At 35.6% G+C, this 27,605-nt stretch overlaps 5 protein-coding genes across 11 annotated transcripts; 3 read left to right on the top strand and 2 right to left on the bottom strand.

Moving 5' to 3' along the window:
* Nucleotides 1–3,832: 3,832 nt before the first annotated feature.
* LOC125841056 (protein DETOXIFICATION 21-like) lies at nucleotides 3,833–6,842 on the top strand. Of its 2 annotated transcripts, XM_049520062.1 has the most exons (9): nucleotides 3,833–3,897; nucleotides 4,014–4,276; nucleotides 4,895–5,436; nucleotides 5,534–5,620; nucleotides 5,716–5,772; nucleotides 5,847–6,085; nucleotides 6,176–6,294; nucleotides 6,478–6,564; nucleotides 6,657–6,842. In XM_049520062.1, exons 2-9 carry the CDS (start codon nucleotides 4,016–4,018, stop codon nucleotides 6,729–6,731), a joined length of 1,467 nt encoding a protein of 488 aa, XP_049376019.1. In that variant the 5' UTR covers nucleotides 3,833–3,897; nucleotides 4,014–4,015; the 3' UTR covers nucleotides 6,732–6,842. The 2 variants fall into 2 exon arrangements, with proteins under 2 accessions (XP_049376019.1, XP_049376018.1); XM_049520061.1 differs by lacking the exon at nucleotides 3,833–3,897 and having other exon boundaries at nucleotides 3,925–4,276.
* Nucleotides 6,843–7,705: 863 nt separating this feature from the next.
* Nucleotides 7,706–12,824, top strand: LOC125841054 (pentatricopeptide repeat-containing protein CRP1, chloroplastic-like). Of its 3 annotated transcripts, none has more exons than XM_049520056.1 (8): nucleotides 7,706–7,776; nucleotides 8,669–9,922; nucleotides 10,891–11,043; nucleotides 11,127–11,198; nucleotides 11,428–11,674; nucleotides 11,809–11,883; nucleotides 12,454–12,498; nucleotides 12,658–12,824. In XM_049520056.1, the coding sequence occupies exons 2-5, from the start codon at nucleotides 8,684–8,686 to the stop codon at nucleotides 11,533–11,535; spliced, it is 1,572 nt and encodes a 523-aa protein (XP_049376013.1). In that variant the 5' UTR covers nucleotides 7,706–7,776; nucleotides 8,669–8,683; the 3' UTR covers nucleotides 11,536–11,674; nucleotides 11,809–11,883; nucleotides 12,454–12,498; nucleotides 12,658–12,824. The 3 variants fall into 3 exon arrangements, with proteins under 3 accessions (XP_049376013.1, XP_049376014.1, XP_049376015.1); XM_049520058.1 differs by lacking the exon at nucleotides 7,706–7,776 and adding an exon at nucleotides 8,341–8,412 and having other exon boundaries at nucleotides 8,673–9,922; XM_049520057.1 differs by lacking the exon at nucleotides 11,809–11,883.
* Nucleotides 12,825–13,537: 713 nt separating this feature from the next.
* On the top strand, nucleotides 13,538–16,900 carry LOC125841055 (adenylosuccinate synthetase, chloroplastic-like). The gene is made up of 4 exons (XM_049520059.1): nucleotides 13,538–13,996; nucleotides 14,753–15,445; nucleotides 15,723–16,034; nucleotides 16,498–16,900. Exons 1-4 carry the CDS (start codon nucleotides 13,649–13,651, stop codon nucleotides 16,666–16,668), a joined length of 1,524 nt encoding a protein of 507 aa, XP_049376016.1. The 5' UTR covers nucleotides 13,538–13,648; the 3' UTR covers nucleotides 16,669–16,900.
* A 646-nt stretch (nucleotides 16,901–17,546) lies between these two features.
* Nucleotides 17,547–18,534, bottom strand: LOC125841063 (dehydration-responsive element-binding protein 2F). The gene has a single exon (XM_049520069.1). It carries the CDS (start codon nucleotides 18,483–18,485, stop codon nucleotides 17,547–17,549), a length of 939 nt encoding a protein of 312 aa, XP_049376026.1. The 5' UTR covers nucleotides 18,486–18,534.
* A 2,493-nt stretch (nucleotides 18,535–21,027) lies between these two features.
* On the bottom strand, nucleotides 21,028–27,016 carry LOC125841046 (uncharacterized). 4 transcript variants are annotated; one of them, XM_049520044.1, is made up of 7 exons: nucleotides 26,925–27,016; nucleotides 24,972–25,150; nucleotides 24,683–24,879; nucleotides 24,411–24,518; nucleotides 22,354–24,314; nucleotides 21,987–22,059; nucleotides 21,028–21,533 (listed from the first exon to the last, which is right to left on the bottom strand). In XM_049520044.1, exons 2-7 carry the CDS (start codon nucleotides 25,096–25,098, stop codon nucleotides 21,387–21,389), a joined length of 2,613 nt encoding a protein of 870 aa, XP_049376001.1. In that variant the 5' UTR covers nucleotides 25,099–25,150; nucleotides 26,925–27,016; the 3' UTR covers nucleotides 21,028–21,386. The 4 variants fall into 4 exon arrangements, with proteins under 4 accessions (XP_049376001.1, XP_049376002.1, XP_049375999.1 ...); XM_049520045.1 differs by lacking the exon at nucleotides 26,925–27,016 and adding an exon at nucleotides 26,822–26,859; XM_049520042.1 differs by lacking the exon at nucleotides 26,925–27,016 and adding an exon at nucleotides 26,822–26,856 and having other exon boundaries at nucleotides 24,972–25,085.
* Between the last annotated feature and the right edge of the window lie 589 nt (nucleotides 27,017–27,605).

Below are 27,605 nucleotides of genomic sequence, written 5' to 3'. Positions count from 1 at the left end.
TTTAAGACAGGGTTTAGTATAAAGTCCAAATAGCACTAGTAATATTTTATTTTTATTTTTTTGGACGCTTTAATATTAATAAAATGAAAATTCAATTTTTTTTTTCTTTTTCTATTTTAAATTTGTTTGAATTTCTCGAGGTTTGCTTCTTAACACTAATTTTTCATATGATTTATCATATTATGTCTTTCACTTTTGTGATATGGGGTTGTTTGGTAGCTGGATAAGAAATAAATTATTCGTGTATCAATTGTAGTATAATTTATAGAATGTTTGGTAGATGGATAGGAAATAAGTTATTTATGTATAAAATAAATACGATGTTCGGTTGGCAATTTAAAAATCTGCATAACTAATACGCATTACATCTTCTAATTATTGGATTAAATTTGTTGTATCTTTTTACTTGTTGAATTTAAAATATTTCTTAACGTATTAAAATTGTCTCAAAAACTTCATTCTTTCCACTATTTAGATCATCTTTGTTCTTAATATTATTCTCAAACTTTAAATTGTTCTTCTATTAACGATGTAACTATATAGTGTTTGATTAAATATACGACATTTCTTTATTGATCCACATAAATTTCTGAGTCAATCCAACATAAATTTGTTTTAATAATATAGCTAAAGAATAAAATCATTTTGAGGTTAACTAAATATGCATATCTATTAGCAAGATTGAAACTACTATCGTTATGAATTTATTTTTTATAAAATATTTTTCATTTTTTCCAAGACTATACAAATATAAATGGTGAATCTTAATGCAACTAGCTATATCCCTTTTATATAAAATTCAAAATAGTTATTCATGATTTTGATTCATCATAACTCAGGTTAACATCTTTCTTTGAGACTTCACAAATTTGCATCAATAACACTATTCTAATCTAAGCCTATTCTTTAAAAACCTATTTGATATCGTCACTTAATTTATATTCACCTTTTAAAATTTTCTATTTGTATATTTGTGCGGGACATGTAAACATATGATAGAAATTCATGTATTTCTATCAAAAGTTCAAACAAAAATTTAGCCTGAATTCCAGTTATATATGACAAAAGTTAAGCAAAAAATGACTGAACAATTGAATTTTAGTTCTTTATCTAAAGTTATTGGAAGTGTACATGTGTAATAGTTATTAAAAAGTGACCACAAATTAAAAGATAGCATCAAAATCGGAAATTTGTGTACTTGCCCGAAATAAACCACAAAAATTCTCTTCTTTCTTGAGCCCAAGCCCATTTAAAATCTTAAGGACTACCTTCATATTTTGGAAACTTACATAAATCTCAATGGTTTATGAGTTAATTATTTAGATACATTTTAATTTGTAATATTATGTATCTTATCAGATTTGGTGCCTCTAGATACATTCTCATACATGTATCTCATATATATTGGATCAAAATTAGGTGTAATTTGTTCTAGATACATTGTATCCAAATGGATTCGCATGTATCTGAAATACATAGTAGATATCACTCGCCTCCCTCACACCTCTACCATCTCGCTTGCTACTCTCCCACATGGTATCCCAGATACATATGAATCACTCCAAATACTCTCGCTCGCCTCTCACGCCCTTCTCCCATCTTTCTCGCCACTCTCCTATGTATCTGATATCTCAGATACATGTGAATCATTCCAGATACATGTATCTAGTGTGTATCTAGCATGTATCTGGATACATACGAATCTCGCTCGCCTCTCTCCCTATTTTGTGTATCTGGTAGCAAAATTACATGTACCCAAATGTAATATACATATAAAACTCTTAATTAGTGGTAAAATATGTAATAATTTTATTAAGTATAGATAGTAAAAATAATAATATATATATATATATATATATATACACGATAGTGAAAATATGTCTAATTATGGAGTTTTCCTTAAGAGATCAATTTACAAGTAGATCGATGGGCCTAAACATGGCCTGGCAAATTAACCAATTATCACAAAAGTGTAGGCCGTAAGGAGCCATTTTAAAACACTCAACATAAAATTTGTCATGAAGCGCAATTATGCAAATTATAACTATAACATACAAATATGATTTTTATGTTTGTTATATGTGAAAGTTGCTCAAATTTTAAACAGTCTACAAAATAATCATCAAGTTCATGGAGACAATGAATATTGGTCATATTTAACCCACTCCATAAAGATAATCTTTGTCTAGTACATGTTCCTTAAGTGGACACGATAAAGGATCTGGGTTTTTCGTAGTTCGATTATACATATCATTGATTTTCTTATTTGAGACATGTTAAGAATCTGATTCTTATACAATATTTACGGAAAAAATATTGAAAATGCGTTTAAATTATGTGAAATTGTCCTTATCTTTATGGTTTTGTCTGTGAAGGGATTGCATTAGGATTATTATTGGTTGGTCTTATAAATATTCTCATCTTGTGATTAGTAACATTCTTTTATTTGCCCAAAAAATTATTCTTTCACCTCTCTTTTCAATTACTAGTATAATAATTCTCATCCGCACAAGTATTTGATAACTTTGTTCATTATAACTTCAATAAATTAGAAGTCGACTAATCCTTTAAATGTGTACGAGATATCATAAGGATCCAATATCTTAATAACTCATTTGACTAAAATTTCGAATGAGACCTCATATTTGAATCACAAGAAATTTTTGACTAATAAATCATTCAAAACCTGATTGAGAAATTATAAACAATACAAGTTTGAAAGGTTGGTCGAAAAAAGGATCGCGCACCATCACCAACAACACTCATGTCGTACCTATTACAATAAAAATCAATATATCCGGTGAAATCTCATACAAGTGACATCTAGGGAGGAAGACATGTACGCAACTTATTCTTACTTTGTGAAAGTATAGGAACTGTTTCCGATAAATCCTTGACTCAAGTAATACATATCCAAATCAATAATCATATATAGAAAATAATGGAGAAGAAAATAGTAACAATAACTTAATTTTTTTTTCTTTTCTGTTTTTTTTTTTGTGTGATGAATAAGATAGGAGGAATACATAAAAGAAATAAAGTTTTTGTCTGGGTGGAATCAGAAAGATGGAATCAAATATCTATTTTAATCTCTTTTTTTCTCTTTAATAATCCAACTTTTTCTTTGAGTAATAAAAAAAAGGACAAAGTTATAGCAAAGATCACGTGCTTATCATAAAGTTGTTCCATTAAGAATACATCATCTTTTTAAAATTTATTTTTATTTCATGACAAAGACTTGGGCACTATGTAATTATGTATCATTGTTCTAAGTGCTTTCATAATAAAATATGACAACCTAATTTTCAACTATAAAAACATAAGTCGTTTGGATGACTCAGTTGGTTTGGAGGGTGGTTATCCACACGGATGATTCGGGATCGATTTCCCCCATCAATGCCTTCTGAGTCGAGCCTGTTGCATAGAACTTGTCTAGTGCGGTTTACATCCCCTGTGTGGTTTGCAGACTATTACACAGTGGGAGGTTTATCAAGTGTGCACAAAATGCTCACCCGAAAGGCAGAGGCTGTGGCAAAGCGTCTATGAGAAACAACTTCTTTACATTAGGGTAAGGAGGCCGCAATTGCAAACACACTACCCTCCCAGACCCGCTTATGGCCACAAAGCGTTTATGAGAAACAACCTCTTTACATTAGGGTAAGTAGGCTGCAATTGCAAACACACTACCCTCCCAAACCCGCTTATGGAATTATACTGGATATGTTGTTGTCACATCCTTCAAAAACTTCAAATTTCATATATATATATATAAAGTTCTAAGCTTTTTTATAGAACACATTTGAAAGTATTTGAATTTTACAATTCCATTACATTCCTTAAATCTAACATTTTGTCAAAGGCAGAGGATACTAGCACTCTAGCAGGCCATACTTACTGGTATTTGAAAGATTTATTGATATTTATTCACTCAATTTGTTAGAAAGTTACTCCATTTTGGTTATATATATTCAATGCTTAAGGATTTGAGTCTGTAAGATTGAATTTTTATGCAGAAATGGAAGCTGATATCAGTGAGAAGTTGTTGAGTGAAGTGCAAGCTGTGGAGGATGGTGAAAAGGAAGTGAATTTCAAGGAGAAGTTATGGAACGAGACGAAGAAGATGTGGGTGATTGCTGCTCCAGCCATGTTCACAAAGTTTTCGACGTTTGGAGTAACTGTTATTACTCACTCATTTGTTGGTCGTATTGGACCTAATGAACTTGCTGCTTATGCTTTAGTCAGTACTGTCCTCCTGAGATTTGGCAATGGCATTCTGGTACTTTTTCTGTTCTATCTCACTTATTTCTAAACAAGAATTGAAATGTATTTAACAATAGTAATCATGATTCATAGTAGTGGTTGTTTTAGTGATGATAAGATGCGGGAAGGGAGACTGAGATGGTTCTGACATGTTAAAGAGGAGATGTGTGGATGCCCCGGTCAGGTTGACCGTATTAGGCTTGAGGAAAGGTAGAAGTAGACCTAAGAAATATTGTGGTGAGAATGAGATGATTAGAAAGGATGTGACGCAACATCAGCTTATCGAGGACATGACCCTTGCTAGGAGGGTGTGTAGCCGAGAATTATGGTAGAAGGTTAGTTATTAGTCGTTCTGTTTTCCTAGAGTTCAGTATTATTCGTTTTTTCCCCTTATTGTTTGATTTCTACCTCTAATAGTTGTTTCACTTTGATATCTTCTGGTTGTATCTGTTTGTTGCTATTGCCTCTTTTTTCACTGTTAGTCCAGTTGAGGGTCTTTCGGAAACAACCTTACCTTCTCAAAAGTAGGAGTAAGGTCTGCGTGCACTCTACCCTCTTCAGGCCCCATTTGTGGGATTACATTGAGTTGTTGAGTGATGAATTAAAACGTTAAATATGATTTGTATACCTGCAGATGGGAATGGCAAGTGGATTAGAAACTTTATGTGGACAATCGTATGGTGCAAAACAATATCACATGCTTGGGATTTATCTCCAAAGATCTTGGATCGTCTTGACAGTAACCACAACCCTGCTTTTACCACTCTATATCTTCACCACGCCAATCCTAAAAGCTTTAGGACAGAATGAAGATATAGCAAAAGAGGCCGGGCTCATTTCTTTATGGTTAATACCGGTGACTTACTCCTTCGTTGCATCATATACATGTCAAATGTTCTTACAAGCTCAAAGCAAGAACAAGATTATTACATACTTGGCAGCTTGTACCTTAGCTATCCACATTTCCCTCTCCTGGCTTTTAACTGTGAAGTTTAAGTTTGGAATCACCGGTGCCATGATATCTACAATTTTGGCATACTGGCTTCCCAATGTTGGTCAGTTAATGTTCGTAATGTGTGGAGGATGCAAAGAAACTTGGAAAGGCTTTACATGTTTGGCATTCAAGGATCTTTGGCCTGTAATCAAGCTTTCTTTGTCTTCTGGTGCCATGCTTTGGTGAGACTCATTCCATTATTCGCGATATAGGAAGTATCATGTCACAAAAGCATCTTTGAGCCTGAAAGTCTGAATTTTTCGAGTTTTTTTTTGGCAGCCTTGAATTCTGGTACAATAGTATACTAGTTCTTATTACAGGAAACTTGAAAAATGCTATGGTTCAGATTGGTGCTCTTTCTATATGGTAATGTTGTTATACTCCTTTCTTATTTCGATTAGACCTTTTGTTCATGCTAGCTTCGTTTACCTATCGATCAATTTTTTACCCCTTTTTTGCAGCCTTAACATCAATGCTTGGGAAATGATGATATCTCTTGGTTTCTTAGCTGCAGCATGGTAATATAATCATAGTTTGTAATCCATTTATGTTATTTTTAGACTATTCTTCTTTATCGAGTGTTTTCAATTAGTGTACGAGTGTCAAATGAGTTGGGAAGAGGGAGCGCGAAAGCAGCAAGCTTTTCAATATGGAATACAGCAACAACATCATTTGTCATTGGGTTCATTCTGTTTCTGTTCTTTCTGTTCTTGCGTGGACGTCTGTCTTACTTATTCACTGACAGTCCAGATGTGGCTAAAGAAGTCGAAAAATTGTCTCCTCTATTAGCATTTTCCATACTCATGAACAGTATTCAACCAGTTCTCTCTGGTGAGTACTTCATTTGTCCAATTCAAATGCTCATCCTACGAAAAACATTTTCAAGAATCGCGCAAAAAAATCAAGAGTTTATTGATGCAGGTGTTGCTGTTGGCGCCGGATGGCAGAGCATTGTAGCCTATGTTAACATAGGCTGCTATTATTTAGTAGGCATTCCAGTTGGAGTTGTACTTGGTTATGTTTTCAAACTGCAAGTTAAAGTGAGTTCTCTCATTCCCTTTTCTTCTGCGTTTCTCATACTCTCCAAAAATATTGTTGCATCTGCATTGGATCGTTGACACGCACCTATTCGATATTTTTGAAGAATTTGAGCAACATTTGGAAAAAAGTCTACTTTTCTTTTGTGTTAACAGTTTCTCCAATTTTGGAAAATGTCTTTATAGGGTGTTTGGGTTGGAATGATTTTTGGTACACTGGTGCAGACAATTGTACTACTTATAATCACATTGAAAACAGATTGGAATAAACAGGTACTAATATATTATGTTAAGTTTAATTATATTATAAGCTTTGGATTTATTATTATCTTGGAAAATAATCAAGATATTTCTCATCCATACAGGTTTTAATTGCTCAACAGAGAGTGAAGAGATGGCTAGTAGAAGATAAAACTAATGATGATTCACAAACTGCTTGATGTTGAAAAATTCCTAAGCTTTTTTGATCATGTAATTTCATGAGCATTAAATTCTTATCATATGATATAGAATTTTAGATGTATCAATAGAAAAACAATTACATTTTCAACTCTTTTTGTCATCCATCCTAGTTTAGAAATCTTTATAAAGTTGAATAAAACATACACGAGTTGTTCATTCGGAATTTAATAAGATAGGTAAAATGAAGATAGTATGAATTTATGGTCATCTGAGTGACTTGTAAATAGGTGAACAACAGATACAAGATTTACACATTCCACAAACTCGTGACCAATTCAATAGTACTCCCTTAGTTTCTATTCAAATTATCTGTCGTGGTTTTTAAAATAGTTGTCTTAAACTATTAAATAAAATCAATTATCCTTTTCTCGGTAAGTATTCTTGGAGACTACAAACACTTCAATTATATGATGATGATACATAAATGATAGAATAAATGTTTAATGACGAGAGCAGTGGCGGAGCCACCTTACACTTAGGGGGTTCTGGTTCGGCAGAAAATTATATTATTTATACATGGTTAAAATAATTTTTTAGGTATATATAGTAGATGTTGAACTCCCTTCGATTATTTCGTGTGTCTATTTTTTTAGATTTTGAACCCCCTTATTGAAAATTCTAGCTCCGCCACTAGATGATAGATTATATCTTAGGATATAAGTAAAGATAAAATAGTCAAAACACTTCTTATTAATATTATCTTAAAGAATGTAAAAAGAGAAACACGACAAATAATTTGAGACGGAGTGAATATCAAAGTTTGGCTATTTTTGCAAATCTTCCTTAAATGGGACTAAAATATAAAAGTGTCCTCAAATCAATGAATCATCCCTTCAATCTGTGAAAACTCAGAAATAACCTTGCGTTTACAAAGCAACCGTGATCAAACGTAGTACTTTTTTCTTCAACATAAGGGTAGATTCGCCATTACATATCATCATCATCATCCTAAAAACTTGTTTTCAGAAAATCGCACTGCAATTTTGCTCCGTTTCATCAATTTTGAACAGTCGAAATCCAATTGTAAGCAGTTGCTAACTCCATTTCTCCAATGATTTTTTAGCAGTCATGCATAAGAAATTATTAAATGCTTTTTGTACTCAAATGAATGTGGAGTTTTTTTTCTTTGGTAGGGGAAGGGGATTACAGTATGGGAATCGAACTCGCAACAAGTTGAAAATTCAGTTAGTCAATCAACTAAGCTATTAATATTCCCGAGGAATTTATAATCAGTTCATGCTGCAAATTGGACAAAATTATAGTGAAATAGATAATTAGTATACCCAAAAACATTTAATTTTGTTTGCTTTGAAACAAGAGAAATCTGCTGGTGAACATTGGAGCGTTGAACCTAGAATATTATGCAGTTTTTTTTAAAAAAACTTTTTTGTTTAATGTTGAAAAGGTGAAGATATGGTACAATGTATGGAATCTGTAATGGATTTGACTCTGTTGTGTTGATAAAATGCGTGAAAGGGGAGCTGATGATTAGAAATTTGAGCTTCTGAGCCACATATTTTGTTTTGCTTCTGAAGTGTATGTCTCTATGTATGAACTCAAATGTGAAGAAGTGAAAATGATGTAATTTGTCCTGATGATGTAGTTATTTGTATGTGGCATAACTTCATCACTTTCTCTGGCGAATTTTGCATTTGTTAGGTCTTATGTGTGGATATAACTAGAAAGAATTGATTTTTTTGCTTACAAATTACCGTTTTTCAGTTTTTTTATTTGTTCCTTTTAAATTGGGGGTAGGGGAAGGGGGAAAAGAGGGAGGGGATTACAAGGTGGGGAATCGAATCCCTCACCAACAAGGTGAAAGTTCAGTTAGCTGGCTAACTATTTGAGCTACTATGCTTCCACTATCTGTTTCTTCAGTAGCTATGGTTATTTAACGTGTTCTTTTGTTTTGCAGTGAGAATATAGAAACATGCAGATGCGGCAAAAGCTTCTTTTTAGATCCAGTCCAGCTATATGTCCTCATAGTGTGTGTGGCTTTGTACCTGTTTGTCTAAAGCATCACATTAATCCAGTCAAACACAAGATGCTACATACGTCATGCCAGCTTATATTGCAAAGTAGAGGTAAAAGATTTGGCTTTTTAGTTAATTGTCTTAATGGAACCATTGAAAACTCAAACAATGAGCACCAGACTTGTTATAGAAATGATGAGGAAATTTCATATGATTTATACAATGAGTCCATATGTGAGTTGTGTACTGAAGGCGACGTTGATAAGGCAATGAGGCTGCTTTCCGAGATGGAGGCTTTGGGTTTTCATCCAAGTTTTGTATCTTATAGCAGCCTGATCGCTGCCCTTGGAAGTGTTGGCAGGACTTCGGAAGCTGATGCAATCTTTCAAGAAATGTTATGTTCTAGTCGCAAACCAAGGATAAAGGTGTTCAATATCTTACTTAGGAGCTTCTTGAGAAAAGGCCTCTTAAGGCTAGCAGATAAGGTCTTGATGTTACTCGATGATTTGGCTGTTGACAGGAACCAAGAAACTTATGAGATCCTGCTTGAGTATTATGTCAGTGCTGGGCGGCTTGAAGATACTTGGTTAATTGTTGCCAAAATGAGGAGAGAAAGTTATCCTTTAAATTCTTTTGTGTATAGTAAAATAATTGAACTGTATAGGGACAATGGCATGTGGAAAAAAGCACTAGGCATTGTGGAAGAGATCCGCGAGATTGGGCTACGACTAGATAAGCGCATCTTTAATAGCATCATTGATACTTTTGGCAAGTATGGTGAGTTGGGAGAGGCCTTAGAAATGTTTGACAAAATGCGCCAAGAAGGCATAAAACCTGATTTTAGAACATGGAATTCTCTGATCCGGTGGCATTGCAAGTATGGGCATCTAGATACTGCTATAGAATTGTTCAATGAGATGCAAGATCAAGGACTATACCCTGATCCTAAGATCTTCATTATCATTATTACCCATTTAGTGGAGCAGGGCAGGTGGGCTGTTATTGATACTATTCTTGAGAATATGCAAGGGAGAGGACATCACAAGAGCGGGGCTATTTACGCTGTCTTGGTTGATATTTATGGCCAGCACGGGAGATTTGAGGATGCAGAATATTGTTTAAATTCCCTAAAATTGGAAGGCCTTCAGCTTTCACCTAGCATCTTTTGTGTCCTGGCCCATGCCTATGCTCAGCAGGTGAGTTGTTTTATCTTTCCTTCTCGAAGGAGACTGATTTGCTTTTAGTTATTACATTAAAAAAAATGAAGGTGTGAATTACATTTACGGTATAAAAGGAATGCATGACATTGACAGTATAAGGAATGACTACTGAAGTGGTCTTCAGAAGGGCAGGAGTTGTCGTTAGGTTACAAAAGCAAATTCTCTCATTGGGAGGTGAATATTTTCAAAGTCGGGAGCTGCATGACTGTAAATCTGCCACTTAATATAATGCTAGTGCTAATCTTGGATTAGATAGGTTTGGAAATGGTTGTGTAGTTGAGTTGATATTTAGTCATAAATGTCTTCCATCTAGTACAGTAAAAACTTTCTCTCACCAAGACATGTTTGGGGTTTAGGCAAAACCCAAGACATGTGTGTTTCATACACACATTTGTGGTCTCTCTTTACATTCATTTGTATATGTAGTTAATGATTCCTTTCCCTTCGTATTACTATGTTCAAGATAGTATCTTTAAGTAGCTTTGAGGAGATTCCATCTTTTTACAAACATGTTTGGGGTTTAGGCAAAACCCAAGACATGTGTGTTTCATACACACATTCGTGGTCTCTCTTTACATTCATTTGTATATGTAGTTAATGATACGTTTCCCTTCGTATTACTATGTTCAAGATAGTATCTTTAAGTAGCTTTGAGGAGATTCCATCTTTTTACTCCCCCCGTTTCAATTTTCTTGTCTAGTTTTGACTTGAAACGGAGTTTGAGAAAGTAAAGAAAACTTTCTAATCTTGTGCTTTTAAACTAAGGATATGTAAGATGTACCAAAATGTTCTTTAATCTTGTGGTCTTAAACATGCTATGTGGAAAGTTAGAACTAAAGAGTTGCCAAAAAAAGGAAAGAGATATTCTTTTTGAAACGGACTAAAAAGGAAAGTAAGGTAAACAAATTGAAATGGTGGGAGTAATATTTTTGCCTTATGTGCAGGGATTATGTGAGCAGACTGTGAAGGTTCTGCAGATAATGGAAGCCGAAGGGATGGAACCAAACCTTATAATGCTAAATATGTTGATAAATGCTTTTGGGAATGCTGGTAGGCATATGGAGGCACAATCAATTTACCTGCATATAAAGGAGATGGTAAGTCCTTAAACTTTCCAAATTTCCCTAAAACATATTTCCTGTCATAAACTTTGCTGATAGTGGTGCTGCTATTTCTGTAGGGTATTACTCCTGATGTGATTACTTATAGCACTTTAATGAAGGCTTTTATGAGGGCTAAGAAGTTTGATCAGGTTTGGCTTCTAATATTGCTATGAGCCATTGGCCTTCACACTTTTCTTGAATGTGATGTGACTAAACAAAGTCATAATTTGAAAAATGCATGATTAAGTTGTTGCATAAAAAATGAGTAATTTGGGCTTCAGTGTAGCAAAGGCGGTGAAAAGCATGGAAATTAGATGCTGACTTACTTTTTTGTATTTAACTACATTTATGTGGCTCTACTTTGTTGTCGCTTGCTAGGTCCCCGAGATATATAGTGAAATGGAATCCACTGGATGTACGCCAGACAGAAAGGCTAGAGAAATGTTGCAATCAGCATTGATGATCCTTGAACAAAGACACTGTTAGTTTAAGTATAAGTAGTTAGCCTTATTAGGCTGTATTGCGGTTTTGTTAGTTTCTTCAATCAGTAGATGACGCACAGCACCAGAAACTAAAAACACTTTTGATGCTGCTCACTGTAATCTTTGAGGACTTTGATGCTCAAGTAAGATAATGTCCTTGATCTGCTTAGTAATTATTTCCATATTTTGTTTTCCTTAGCTAAATTGTTGATCCGGCCGCCTTCTGTCTCTTTTGTGCAGCTTATCTTTTTAGCTCTTCCTCGTGCCTTATTTATAGGGAGCATTATTTAACCTGTGAGATCATATAGCTTCCTGAAATGTGGATATTGCAGAGTCACTTGTCATTTTTGAGGTTTGTGAGTACACATTCGAATTGTTGTGGATTATATTAACATTTGGTATATACTAGTTGTTGGAGAACCAATGGTTACAATTGTTAGCAGTTTGCTTACAATCTGCTTACTTTAGGACCATTAACTTCAATGTGAATCTGCGATTGTATGTAGGGGAAGTCATCATATTAGCTTTAAAATTTCACTGAACTTGCAATATTAGATTTGTTCTACACGTGCAATAATGACTTTCCCATTCAATTCCATTCTTTACTGTTGGAGCATAGCATATTTTAGAGACCACTTGTTCCTTTCAGATGCTTCATATATGTTCGTTCGATTGCCTCTACTTAAATATTCTATTCATCCTATAACCACTGCTATTGGAGCCGACTTATACCCCTTTTTCCTTTGTGTCTCAGCAAATGGCTCATGGCTGCCTGCCTGTGCCTGTAAAACGAAATATCTGGAACTACTATTAAACTTAATGATACTAAGGTGTCTGTGGCACCTTCTTCCATCAATATGTTGTCTGTTGCATCACGATTCACGTATGTAACCATTACTGATATCTCTTGTTTCCTTGGCAGCCCCAGATGTACTTCTCTTCGTCTGCATTGTTGCTATATCAACAGGTAAGAAATGCTTCACTCGGTGTTATCACCAAGCTCAATCTGCTATGCTTACAGATTAGACTCTCGCGTTTCTTGGATTACTCTATCCTGCTGAGAGTTTATTTTGTTACTTAACGTAGCGACATAATTTGCAGTCTGATTAACCTTTATACTTTGAAGGAGAGAAAAGCAGCGTCTCTGAAGGCTAAAAGAGTGCGGTATTGCAGCTGTAGATTCCATTGCTACAATAATGAAGTCTTGTTTCGACACTGATGCAGAATCTGCAAATGACAACGCTAAATTAAAGAGGTTGCATTCTTTGTAATCATAATTCATGCATAAACATTCTTTCTTTATCAGTAAGACTTGGAAATACAACAACAATATACCTAGAGTGGGGTTTGTACGCAGACCTTATCCCCAATCTCATAGAGAGACTATTTATTAACATTCTTATGGTAATAAATTGTTGTTGGATGATTGTTTTTTGCAATAAAATAGACACGGCGTGGAAGTTAAAATATGGATTTGGTTTAAAATCGGGATGAAACAACCTCTCTACCTTTCACAAAGGCAGAGGTAAGATTGTATACACATCACTCTTCTTAGACTCCACTTGTGAAATACACTATGTTGTCATTGGTTTTAAATAGAATAAAGACTTGTTACCAGTGACACTATGTAATCTAATATTGGTTTCCTATCTCATGTTAATTTAAAATAATTAGACTTGTTTATAATTAGAGGTCACAGACTACACCTGTGAGATTTTACTGGGTAGGTTGTTGGATTACAATTAGAAGTTAAAAGGTATACACACATAAAAGACATCACACAAAAGGAGATAATTGAAAAAGTTCTAGAATGATGTAAGTTATTCTTTAATTCTTTTGGACTTTATATATGTTTTGATATTTGATTAATTTAGATTCAAAAGTGTTTGATATATATTTTGAAGTTAATAACTCATTTATATTGAAAATAATTTACGAATTAATTCGAGACTAATAATTAAGAATGGGAGTGTACATATGAATATATTATTATTCTCGCACGTAGTGAATTGGTCCCATGCTCTCCACCTAACAATTCTCCTGAACCTAAACCCTGAAAAAACATTTTTCCTCTTCCCTGTGCACAGCGCAACCGCACGCCGCCCGGCGCCGCCACTATGAACATCTCAACCATGAGGCTCGATGCCAGCTCAATCACAACGGCGACAGCCACCGCGACGGCGAAGGTGAGTCACCGGAGTGGGATCATCGGTTACAATGGGACCAATAGTTGTAGGCTCATTCAGTTCCAGCAAAGGAACAAGAAGGCTTCTTCATTGATCGTTTGTTCGACAAAGCCGCTTTCTTCGGTAGTGGATCGTCAAGGGGTAAACGAGTCAGGACTGAGTCGAATTGAGTCACTGAGTCAGGTATCAGGCGTGCTGGGTTGTCAATGGGGAGATGAAGGAAAAGGAAAGCTCGTTGATATATTGGCTAAGCAATTTGATATTGTTGCTCGTTGTCAGGTATATTTGTATGAGTTTATTATTAGTATTATCATTTCGGTTAATTCAACGGGATACCAGCAATTCTGTCCAGCTAGAAGAAATCGCCTAGTGTTCTTGTCTCTGCTGAAATTTGAACTAGGCCACAGCCTTGGGTGCTATATGAGTTTATGTCTATACGAGTTTATGTACGAGTGATAACTTCCTTTAACCGGTTAAATAACACTGATACTGTATAGTTAGCATCTTGGAGTAAATTTTAGGCCAAATCAAGAACAATATTTGCTTCATTATTTGGAATTTTTTGTTAGATATGCTTGGTTTCAGTGAGTGGGTGACTTAGAATACAAGAGGCCTTCAAAAGGAGCCCTAGTGATACCTTAGGATCATAGTTTCTTTTGATTCTAGAGTTTCCCCGTATTATTTTTTGATCACTTGATTGCTCCCATTTGGTACCTGCTGGAAGTACCACATAACTCTATCCACCAAGGCTTGGACAAATACGAAGAAATCACATACTGTTTTCAACTCCAAGGGATTTGAACATTAGAGTTCAGGGTTCTCAACCCAATGACCACTAGGTCATGTCTTTAGGTGCAAGATTAAATATTTTTTGTATAATGTTCATATGTATTTCATATCTATACCATTTTGTTTTAAATTTGTTGTTTCTATTTATTTGCCATCCTATCATTCTACTTCACTTTATATTGCTTGGGATAGATAAGCTTGTTAACTACGCTAGCTGAGCTTTTTAATAATGTTTTTGGTTGTTAGGGAGGAGCCAATGCTGGGCACACTATTTACAATTCTGAGGGGAAGAAGTTTGCTCTGCACCTTGTCCCTTCAGGGATTCTCAATGAGGAAACTTTATGTGTTATTGGTAACGGAGTTGTGGTACATCTACCAGGACTTTTTAATGAAATTGACAATCTTGAATCTAATGGAGTTTCTTGCCAAGGAAGGATTTTGGTATCCGATCGTGCTCAGTTGTTATTTGATTTTCACCAAGAAGTAGATGGGCTTAGAGAAGCTGAGCTAGATAAGTCCTTTATTGGAACCACCAAGAGAGGCATTGGGCCTTGCTATTCAAGCAAGGTTATTCGAAATGGCATAAGGGTAAGTGATTTAAGGCATATGGACACATTCCCCCAAAAGCTTGATCTTTTATTATCAGATGCCGCTTCAAGATTCCAAGGTTTTAAGTATAGCCCTGACATGCTCAGGGAGGAAGTGGAACGCTATAAGAAATTTGCTGAGAGGTTGGAACCTTTCATTACAGATACCGTGCACTTCATGAATGATGCTATATCTCAGAAAAAGAAGATTTTGGTAGAAGGTGGTCAGGCAACTATGCTGGATATCGATTTTGGGACATATCCTTTTGTCACTTCATCCAGTCCATCAGCTGGTGGAATCTGCACAGGTCTTGGAATTGCTCCCAGAGTTGTCGGTGATCTTGTTGGTGTGGTAAGCAAACTTGATTTATTTTCTTAAAAGAATTTTTTTCCTTTTATACTGAATAATGAAGAACAGTTCTATCTTTCCAAAAACATATTGCAGTACATCTATCATTGTCAATCAGCTAAACGTGTGATACACCCAGCTTTTAGCCAGAAGAATATGATCCTCATATCAACTAGCTCTTAGGAACCAATTAACTGCATGGTCCTTCAGTGTGCATCTATCGCACTTTAAGCGTTGAGCAGCAAATATTGAGTTGTTTTAATTGATGCTTTTCCTGCAGGTTAAGGCATATACAACAAGAGTTGGTTCTGGTCCTTTCCCAACAGAACTCATGGGCAAAGGTGGTGATGTTCTTCGTTCTGCTGGGCAGGAGTTTGGCACAACTACTGGACGCCCTCGTCGCTGTGGTTGGCTAGACATAGTTGCACTGAGATACTGCTGTCAAATAAATGGATTTGCTTCTCTAAACCTGACAAAACTAGATGTGCTGTCAGATCTATCAGAAATTCAGTTGGGTGTTACTTACAGGCATCCTGATGGTTCAACATTAAATTCTTTTCCTTCTGATCTAACTCTTCTCGAACAAATAAAAGTAAGTTTCTTTTTTTTTGTTCTACTTCAACATCTTTTTACGCGATGATTTTTGTGGTGTTTGGAAGACCAGATTATTAGTTCCAACTTTCAGGTGAATGTTTTGGGAAATTGAGCCATATCAACACATTGATGTGTGGAAAAAACATAAAATCTTTTTTCATAAAAGTTTTGTTTTTCAGTGAGGAGTTAACTTTAGTTTAATTTCCTCTACCCTATTATCGGAAGGTGGATGAAAACAAAATTCCCTAATTTTTGCAACTCTTTTGTTCTTTCAATCTGCCTTTTCTCTCCCAGATATCATGATTTTTTTCTATTGGCTGTTCATATCAGTAGACCTTCAGTATGCATATTGATACTTCTTTAATTGCCCATGTTGCTTGTATCTTATTACCGTTTTCTATCTTCTTGTATTGTGTGTTTGTGACTTCTACTATATGTTTTCCTTTTTCTCATCTATGTAGGTGGAATATGAAGTTATGCCTGGATGGCAGACTGATATTTCTTCCATCAGGAAGTATTCTGACTTGCCCAAGGCTGCACGCGAGTATGTAGAAAGGATAGAGGAGCTTGTTGGGGTACCTATCCACTACATTGGTATTGGGCCTGGTCGTGACGCCCTTATCTACAAGTGATTTTAGATATTTTCATCATATTACCAGAATCATATTCTTCAAATTGCTGGTAAACCTTAGCTAAGCTTGTAGTAACTTTAGGCATTATCGGTTTGATGTCGTTGCTTAATGTAACAATAATGTACTTGTTGTTTTTAAAGCTAGATATACCCTCTCCCTGTTTTCCTTTCGGGATTTTGTTGAACCTCCCAAGGAAAAGTCAGTTAAGAACGCCACTAGCTTGCTTGAGTGATGACGCTTCTGTCTGTATTGAACTGTTTGCCTTTTAATTTTTGACTTGTTGATCTATATCAGATGTTTCTATTGGTAAACGTATTTACTCGGGATAATGCATGAGAACCACCCTCTAGTTACACATCTAAACTATACGAGGGTCCTATTACCCCGGAACTTAATTATCAAGCTTGCACTCATTTTTGTGTTCAAGCTGTGGTGTCTATTAAGATGATGTCACTGCACTGTTAATAGCAGACCCCCATAATTTAGATGTGTAACTAACAATCTCGCCGTGGATTAGGAGGCTCTGCTGGGTCTAAAAAGAATGGATTCAGCTGACATTGGCTTCTTAAAACTTTCAGAATATACTTTTTTATATGAAGCTATACAATAAATCAATTTATTATATGGTTTACTGTGAAATATATAGAACATGAACTTAATTAATTCCCAGTTTTTTAAAAAAGGAACTGAATCTGAGTTTCACGTGATAGAGGACGCTCTATTTTGAAATACAATTGGTTTATAATTGCCTCACTTGACATTGAATAAGTTCTTATTCTTTTAAAGTTAAAAATGATCTGTAAATAACCTATTATAGTCGGTTAAAATACACTGACGATGTAAAGATACTTTAATACGTGTATATAAGATAAATTCTTTCAAAAGTTCCATATTGAAGATGGAAACATAAGCTCATCATTCACATTATAAAAGCTATTAGCCTCTTCTGCTGCTACCTCATGATCTTCTATACCTGTTATTGCACCCAATGTGTCCCAATTGTAACTTGTTGTATCACCAAATAAATGAGCAATTGAACTATCGTCTTTTAGTGAAACTCCAGACTGTGTGAAACTACTGATGCTATTATTATTATTATGATCATGATCTTGATTTTTATCAGGCGGTTGTTGTTGATGATCATCTCTTTTCATTATTCCTATCTGTTGAAGAAATTCATTCAGATCAATCTGAGGCTTCTCAGCTTGATCACCACGAACCGCTACATTGTTGTGTGATGAGAATTCATCTTCCTTCTCCTTGATCATCACTTGCGGACTTGTCATTGTCAAGTACTCAGGTTGTAATTTACTATAGTTTTGAGTTCCATTTTTGGGAAGATCGCTGATTGATGAACTCGAAGATGAGGCTGTTGCAGCCGCGGCCTCTGCTCTCTTGAGTTCTTGAAGCCTTTGGTGAATTACATGAACATTTGGCTGAGCACTTAAGTTGAGTAAGCCAGTGGTATTTGGGATTAATGATGAAACAAAGTTGTTGGTTGATGAAAACCATTTGAACTTTTGTGATTTGTTCAATGGATTGAAATTAGCTCTCATATGAGGTAAATTAAGGTAAGCATCTGGTCCATATAATCTTCTTGCTGCTTCATCATAAGCCATTGCAGCTTCTTCAGCTGTAGCAAAAGATCCTAACCATAGCCTAGTTCTCTTTTTAGGCTCTCTGATTTCTGCTACCCATTTCCCCCATGTTCTCTGTCGAACGCCTCGGTATTCGCATAACGCGTTCTGCGGGCCCCCTTTCCCTCTTGCCGGACCCTTCTTCCATGGTTTTAGTGGATTTCTTTTGTAGCTGTCCATAAAGCCCGTTCAGTATGCTAGACTAGATTATCAGTGTCGTACTGGAAGGCCAAAGAGTGCAGGAAAAATTGTATGAAGTTATAGCTTAGTGAAGGGTAGTTAAGAGTGTATAGTGTGTTAACTTTTCGGGCCAACTGAAAGCCCGTTCAACACACTAGACTAGATTATCAGTGTCGTACTGGTAGGCAAAAGAGTACAAGAAAGTTGTAGAGTGTTTACTTTTCGGGCCAACTGAAAGCCCGTTTAGTACGTTAGACTATATCAGTGTCATATGAGAAAGTGTAGTATTGTATTTTTGCTAAGTGTTGAGTGTGAGGGATATATTGGAAGGAGTGGGAATATATATATGTGTGTGTATAAGGGAAGAATTTGTAGTTTTGATTTAAATGTTTTCACGTTTGTAAGTGTTATAAGAGCTCATGCATGTGACCGTTTGAGCTAAGTAGTAGTGTACACTGAATATAATGTCAAGTCACATTATTCTTTAGTTCTAATTTCTCTCATTCTTTCATTTTACTCTTTTTATTTTATGAAGTTTTAAGTTATACGCAATGACGATAATGAATAAAAAATCTATACAATCAAGTCATTTACATATGTTAAACCATACATGACGATTATGAAAAATGAACTACACGCTCCTTATACAAATAGCTGATCGGATTCATAATTTACTTTTTCTAGCCGAAATGTATAGATTATATACTTTATACACATATATTGCATGTATTATAATATAATTCTATATCCATCTATTACTTTTAGTTTAAGTGGTTGTGTGGATGTTATTTAGGATAATTCTTCTCTTCTTTTTTGTTTCTTTAAAAAACATCCTCTGCGTAATTCAAAATTCTTACTCCGTTCGTTTTAATTTATTTATCTTACTGTCCGTTATTCTAACTTTCCACATGACATGATTAAGATCATAAGATTGAATGAAATTTTGATAGCATTATTCTATCTATCTTCGGTTAAAGACCACAAGATTAAAAAACCTTATCTATTTTCTTAAGCTTCGCTTCGTGTCAAGGCAAAATCAGATAGCAGAGAAAGTATAAAGAAAGACAATACACTCTAATGAAATCCATCATTGTTGTAATCTCAAACTAAAGAGATTGCTTTGAATTGAATGAAGTATGACACCTCACATTCCTTGGATTCTCTAATTAATTCAAAATGGTCTACTCACTACACTCTTCTTCTCTCATAAAAGTCACAGAAGAAGAAATACTAGCCAGTGATGAATTTCTACTAATAAGTTTTGTATAAGTATTAAAAAGCACCTCACAAGAATTTTTGAAATTCACGAGCCTCTAAATTCACATGTATTTTTTCTGACATTCACAGCCTGATTCTCGAGTCTTTACATTCATCTTTATCCCATGCAGTCATATACGTACGCACACAAGACAACTTGAATCACACTCTGAAATGGACTCGGGAGTGACAGAAGCGGATTCAGAATTTAAAGTTATGAGTTATGTTTGTATGATGGACTCAAGGGAAGTGCGATTTTCAGGGCTAGGGAGTGACAGATGGATTCAAAATTTGAAGTTATGAGTTTCTTCAGGGTCGGGGAGTGGCAATAGATTCAAAATTTGAAGTTATGGATTTTCTCAAGTTATACTATATATTAACAATTGGGTTCATAGTTGGGTATTTATAGATATTTAATGAATTTCTTGATAAATTAACAGTCTCGACAAAAGTTACTGAGTTCATGTAGATTATTTTCTGGATCCAACATCCACCCTAGAGAGGGAGAGAGATACAAGATTCGAGAGGAGTTCAATTGAATTTCCCTCGTTAGAGAATTACGTTGTACAAATAGGAAAAAAGTTACAGGGGAATAGGGACGCAACAGGGAATTGAACAATCCAGTAAATAGACGACACATGGCATTCTTGTATTTTTTTTTCCACCAGTTAGAATTCCCGACTCTGCCACTATACTCGGGTCGGTGGGAGGGGTATAAAAGTCATTTCATCCAGTAACTTAATGACAAGTTGACAAAATGGTATACAGAAAAGAAACTAGTTGAAGAAGACTAGTAGTAAACCTGTGAGAGTAATAAAAGGAGAAACACGGGATTATGTTCCCCTTTGCATATATGATGACAAAATATAAGCTTACCAACTTGTTAAAGAACGAAAGAGTAGAGTGTATGCAGATTTTATTCTTACCTCGTGGAGGATTGTCATGCACGTCACGTCATACATAAATGGAATAGAAAAATACAGATTATATACACTCACCATAAACATAGAATGGAAAAGTGTCAACTTTAGATTTACAAATACAAGGAACTTAGAAATAAAACATGTTTCTTGCACAGTGCATCCCTGCCTTGTCAATATCTTAAATTTTTATGTCAGTCATTTAATGAGAAATCAAGAGAAATATCTAAAACTCGAGTGGCTAAAGCTGAAACAGCTACTTTCGAAGCAACATAACTAGAACTGTCATAAGCCGATGTCGTATTCATACTTCAAAAAGTGACCATTTCATATCATTGACATCATTAAAGGATCAAACAAACTGGTAGACTAGCTAAACAAGGTTGTTATTAAATCTTCAGAACATTTACAAGCAGAACATTTAAGCATTTTTACACTTCACTAGAGAAAAGTTTATAACAAAATGCTATTTTCTGCAAGCTACATGGGAACTTCTAATTTTGGCTTCGTACCTTACTTCATTCCAAAAAACTTCTAACAGGGACATTGGGGGTACAACAGAAGGCTCAAGAGACCTCAAAGTCTAACAAAAACTACCATTGGAGAGACTTAAGCCACATATTAACAGTAACTGCATTATGCACAATAGTATGCTGTTCCAAAAAAAGCAGCCAACAATTTTAGACAACACTACACATATATAGTCCATTTTAAAAAGAAACATTTATGTTGCTTTCTCGCCTGCTTTGCTAATGTTTCTCCACTTATCTTTGAGGTCCCCCGATGTCCGACCTTTCTGGAAAACATCACCTCCAAATTCCAAAATCCTCTTCCATCTATCATGAAAATGTGAGAATTGTAGTAATCCCTCCTGTGGAAGCAACAACAAAGGCTAGTACCACTAGATGGCCAAAAAGAAAAGTACAGTAAATCACTAAAATTGATATATTTCCCTTTATATACGCAACATGAAAGGAAAAGCACAGCTGCATGTAAATTCCTCCAACATTCAGGTGAAACCAACAAAAAGAAACCCCTTATTCCTATTGAATGGGACAATCTTTTCTTTTTTCATAAGTAAATATATGTGCATTTATAGAAAAAGAGGTGAATTTTACCTTCTATTTGAACAAAGGGGGTGCATTCTTACCACATTTTCAAGGAGAGAGCATGAGGCAGAAAACAAGCAAAATTTAGACAAAAGAATATGCATGATTCTAACTTCTATTTGAACAAAGGGGGTGCATTCTTACCACATTTTCAAGGAGAGAATAAGCGTGAGGCAGTAAACAAGTAAACTTTAGACAAAAGAATATGCATGTACCTTTAATGTTTCCTCCTCCATTTTTGTCCATGGGAGCTTCTTCCTCCTCAGTTGAGGAATCCAGGGACAGAAACTGCAAATTAAAAGTACATCCTTTATCAACGGAGTTTCCAACTACTCGCTCTAACAATAAAAATGAACAGCAAACAATCAGAGGTATAAATCGTAACCAAAAAAAATAAAACAACAGTAATTCACGTGCCTGATTATCACTATTAACAAAATGTTTTGATTCAATGTAAAAGAGATGAGAAAACAGAAGTAAATGCAGACACTTGAAAGTATAAGTGAATCAGATGACACTTTTTGGAAGAATATATGAAGTGACCACATGATTTGAATAATTGGAGAAGTGCAAAGGACTTACTTGTTTTCTTGTTTCCTAAATTGTACATGGTATCCGGAACCTATCTCATCTTGTTCTTCTTCAGAACTTACTTCTATAGAAGAACTTTCTTGGCACACATGTTCATGAGGAACATGTGGTTGAGGTGGATGGATCTGCGTGACCTCGGCACGCATTGAATTTCTAGTGACTGGATGACTTCCTGCTGGTTCAGCCTTCTCCAAAGAATTTTTGTTTCTATTCTCATCATGACACAATTCTTCTTCCTCTCTGGACTGATTCTGTCTTGATCTATGACATCCAAGAGGTGATTTGTCGGGTTGTTGACCAGCTACTAAGCATTGTTTTGGTAGAGAAGCCTCTGGTCGAGGTGAACCGGTTTGCATGACTTGAGCTCCGACAGAACTCCTGTCGGCTGGAGCACTCCCTGCTTCTCTGACCTCATTCAACGAATTCCTCCCATTTTCATTGCGGGGTAGAGAAGTTTCTGGTTGAGGTGCACCAGTTTGCATGACTTGAGCTCTGACAGAACTCCTGTCGGCTGGAGCACTTCCTGCTTCTGTGACCTCATTCAATGAATTCCTCTCATTTTCATTGCGGGGTCGAGAAGGCTCTGGTTGAGGTGCACTGGTTTGCATGACTTGAGCTCCGACAGAACTCCTGTCGGCTGGAGCACTTCCTGCTTCTGTGACCTCCTTCAATGAATTCTTACCCTTTACATTGCGGCACAACTGTACAATTGTATCCTCTTGAGATTGATGCTTCTTCATTCCTTGTGACCTAGGTAGTGACTTCTTTGATTGTTGTCCAGCCCCCAAGCGAATAAATGCAGCCAAATCATTCCTAGCAAGTGAGGCCTTCTTCTTACCTTCCAGGTACTCAGAAATGGCTCGAGAATATGCACAAAAGGGGCAAAAGAAGCTTCCTTTGTAATCAAAGTTGGGTACAGAACCCAAGCAACTTTCATGAACCACCAAAGAGCAAGTATCAGAACTACAAACTAATAAGTTTTCCCCCTCGTTACACTTCACACAAAGATTAAGCTCTGTACAATCAACAGTTGCCAAAGAATCTTCACCCTGAGCGTATTGCAAGTTCAAGAAATCATTTTTCTGTGAAGCAAGATCAGTACTCTCATTGTGATACTCATCAGTATCACCAGAGAACTCAGATTCACAACTTTGCTCAATATTCTCTTTGTCTGCATTAGAAGGTTCGCCATTTTGCAGATCTCGTGGAAGATTATAATCCAGGTCACCTTTGGAGCCACAAGTGCGAGAATCCTGCTGAATCACATGCAGGGATGAGTCACTTGATGTTCCCAGTTCAGCACAACAATTGCTGCTACTTCCAATATTTTGGAACTTCTTGTCTGAACTCATTCTTTGAGGCAACAGATCCTTGATACTAGAGTCAATGCCACATAAAACACTTGCTGATGCAGCATGCTTTGCTTTACCATCCTTCAGGCATCCATTTGCTTCAAGGGTACCATCATCTTCCGAGTTCCTTTTTTGAACAATAGATTGACTTCCTCCACATGATTCTGTTGGGACTCCATCTCTTTGAGACGATATCAAATCAGGAACAGTGTTCTGAATGGGACCAGCAACATCCTGCTTAAACTTTTTGGCAGCCTTCGCACATGGATCAGAACTTTTCTCTGGCGTGGCTTTAGTTTTATTGACTTCTATTTCATAAGCAGTAGGGGCATTAAAACTCCTCTTAACAGGCAGCAGAGTGCTTCCAGGCTGATTTTCTTGCAGGCCATTCTTGTTGCCCTGTGTTGAAGTATCCAAGTTCTCAGTTGGTGCAGCATGTCGGGTATTCACACCTCCTATTTCATGTCCCTGCTTAAAGCCATCAGAATCAATAGCATCAGCAGTACCACTGTCTCTGTAGTGGTTCCCCAACTCCAATCCACTTCTTTCTTTCAAGGAAGTGGAAAAAGGATTCGTCGATTTCACAATGGCATCTTTAAACTGTTTATAACAGAAAATATAGCAAATCCCAATCAGACATAATATTTTCATATGTTCCAACCAATCAAATTCAAAAGACTATTAAAACTAGCTTACTTGTTGCAAGTGACACTTTGGCAAGATAGATCTCTTTTTCATAATGAATGACAGAACATCCCACTTGAACATATCTGGAGTAGCTGTTTTTAGATTTGATGCAGACATCTGTGTTACATTTACATGCAAAGACACAACTAAGCATATGTAAAACAGAAGTAATTAAAACTCTCAAGGAGACCATTCCCTTGAAAATAGGTCCCTTGCTTAGAGCTTTCAAATCACTGAATCAAATAATCTACCATATACAAGTAGAAGACAGAACTAATTACCTCCAACAATATGCAGCGAAGGACATCTTCGCAGTCCCTTGACGGATCAAGTTCAACTTTGTCACCTGGAACTGAAGCGACACTATTTGCATCTGAGTTTTTCCGACCAAATAAGCTCTCTAAAACTCTCAAGGAAACCATTTCCCTTGCATTTCTCCCCAGATCATCTGAGATTTCAGGAGTCCTCTTAACCAAATCTGTTATGCAAGAACTATTAAAGTCAAAACTCTCATGCCCACAATTCAACAACAGCTTCCACAAAATAAAGCAATTGTAACTTCACACATACTGATGAGTAAAGATGCGTCTATCTCACTGGAACTTGCCAGTGCTTCAATCACCCAAATCCATGGCAGAGATGATGTACATGCAAGTTTGGTAGCCATGAAAGACTGTTGCAGTGCTTCAGAGACCATAAATTTGCTATTTCAATTCCCAGCTACCTCATACTTATCTCTGCTCATAAAGCTGTTTGACATAGAGATAGAAGGGATGACAGTGCAATGAATACACAATAATGACAAAAGTAACAAAATATTAGATTCCTGCACCCATTAGATCAATAACCAAATGACGTTCTTTGTGATTTTTTTTTCCAAACAGAAAATTATAAAACTTTATCCAAGGCCTCAAACAAGCCAAATCAAATTGGGGGTTCTGTTGAGAAATGGTAAAACATGTCAAGTAAACATAATTAAACAATTCCTTGAGCAAGTAAACATAGCATACACTTTTCTTGATTTCCTTAGATGGAAGCTTCCTCACCAAAGCCTATTAAAAAGCTGAAACTGAAAATGTAAAATTGCATATATCAATGCGTATTTACTAGAAACTCACAATCCCAGCTGGCATACAAGTTCAAATAAAATCAATGATACATACTTAGAACTACAGCCTCTTGGATCAAGGATTTCCTTCTAGTCCTACCAATGCTAATTCTTTAATAGCTTCCTTTATTTCACTATACACTCACCTCTGTCAGTTGCATCAGCCTTGTAATCAGTAAGCTTATGAGCTTTAGGGATAGAAAGAAGGACTAAAAACGATGTTATGTTTCAACTAATTAGATCACACTTCTACACTAGTTTTTTCCTCTCAAATTGAATTTTATGCTTTTACTTCGTACAACAACAACATACCTAGTGAAATCTCACAAGTGGGGTCTGGGGAAGGTAAAATGTACGAAGACCTTACCCTTACCTCGTGGAGATAGAGAAGCTCATGCTTTAGCTAAGTAAGACCATCAAATGAAAACTGGGTATATCTTTTTTTTTTTACGTCAAGTCAATGAAGATTATTAGGCTAGAAATAAATTATGACCGCTCTACTCTACTAACCCCAGTACTAGATACTAGATAGAATGGCAGTCACCCTAGCATAAAATCCTTCTCCGCTCGTCTAACTCAATCTAGATAGCAAAGGTCGCCCATATGCAATCAACAGATCGAACAAAGAACCAATGACATGGCAAACAAAAAAGACACAGATCGGTGCACGAAGTATCCCGCCTCCCCACAGGAACCAATAATACTCATTACTCCCTCTTGAGAAAGCAAAATCAATTGGGACAACAAAAGAAAGGAACATGATCAACTTAACTTGGTAAGAGTACAAAAGTAAATAAAGTTAAATCCTTTCCCATGTTTTAGCTTTATTAACATCTATAGAAACTCAGATAAAAATAGTCAAGAACATTCTCAGTTGTCTCTCAGAAAATCCATACCACAAACACTAAAGAACTACAACAACAACAACAAACCCAGTGTAATCAACATGTGGGGTCAGGTAGAGTATACGTAGACCTTATCCCAACCTTGAGAAGGTAGAGAAGTATAATCCCACATGTGGGGTCGGCTAGAGTATACCTAAACTTTACCCCTACCTTGAGAAGTCCGAGGTTGTTTCCAATAGACCCTCGACTGAACAAAATGCAAAAGAGCCAACAGTAACAAGCAGAAACAACAACAAGAAAATAAGATAACGAAGCTAAATAATAACAGGTAGTAAAAACACTGAAGAACTAACAAAAATCTAAAACCTTTTCTGCTACACAGTGATAAATATACAGAAATTCTTCAAAAAATTGAAATTAATTAAACAATAGACTAATATAAGTAAAAATAAAAGCTTTTGAAGAACCTGATTCTCCTTCCATATACATTCAGCAAGTTCCCCAACTTCCCAATACACCATAAATTTGAAATACAAATAGAAAGAAAAAAAAGCTAGATTTTTCTGGAACCTTCGATTTCTAGTAGTGTTTCTATGCTGCGAAAGAGGCGAAAAAACTATGAATCTCTTTAGTTCAGAAATTGCAGAGCTTCCATTAAAGAGGGTTTTTCAAATTACCAGAGCAGAAAATTGTACAGATTTGAAAAGAAAGAAAAGAGAACCAAGTAGGAAATAAGTCGGGTTCGGGTTATTGGGTCGGATCCTCGTTTATCCCGATTATAGGCTTCAAATTTAATAAAGAAGTCGAGAGTTACATACTAAGTTGAGTCACCCTTTTCGGATTTCGAGATTTAAATAAGTCTATTTTTTTATCGTAATATTTTTCATATATCTTTTAATTATTTTGAATTACTAATTATTGTGAATTATAGTATTTTTTTTACGTAGTTTACAAATATATAAATTTCATTTTAAAAAAGTTAAAAATTCCACGAGTAATTTTCCGATAAAACTTAAATTATTTAACTCTCGAAAAATGAAAAGTATCAGAGGAACATATTATTTATTTTTTTGGAGGTAAAAAAAGATGATAACAAAGTAAATTAGATTAAACATTTATGTTTCGTCTAGTATTAACTAAAAGATTCATCCCACGGTTCGGTTTTTTAAAACTAGTATTGGGCAAGTTGTAAGGTGTATTTTTAGTCCTTAATATATGAGAATAAATAGAAATATAAATGGTAATGTAAAT

The sequence above is a fragment of the Solanum verrucosum genome, unplaced genomic scaffold (genome assembly GCF_900185275.1).
Source record: "Solanum verrucosum unplaced genomic scaffold, falcon-dt-bn FXZP01000196.1, whole genome shotgun sequence".
Lineage (NCBI taxonomy): Eukaryota > Viridiplantae > Streptophyta > Magnoliopsida > Solanales > Solanaceae > Solanum > Solanum verrucosum.
The sequence above is the reverse complement of the archived record's forward strand: the minus strand, read 5'-3'. Positions and strand labels throughout refer to the sequence as shown.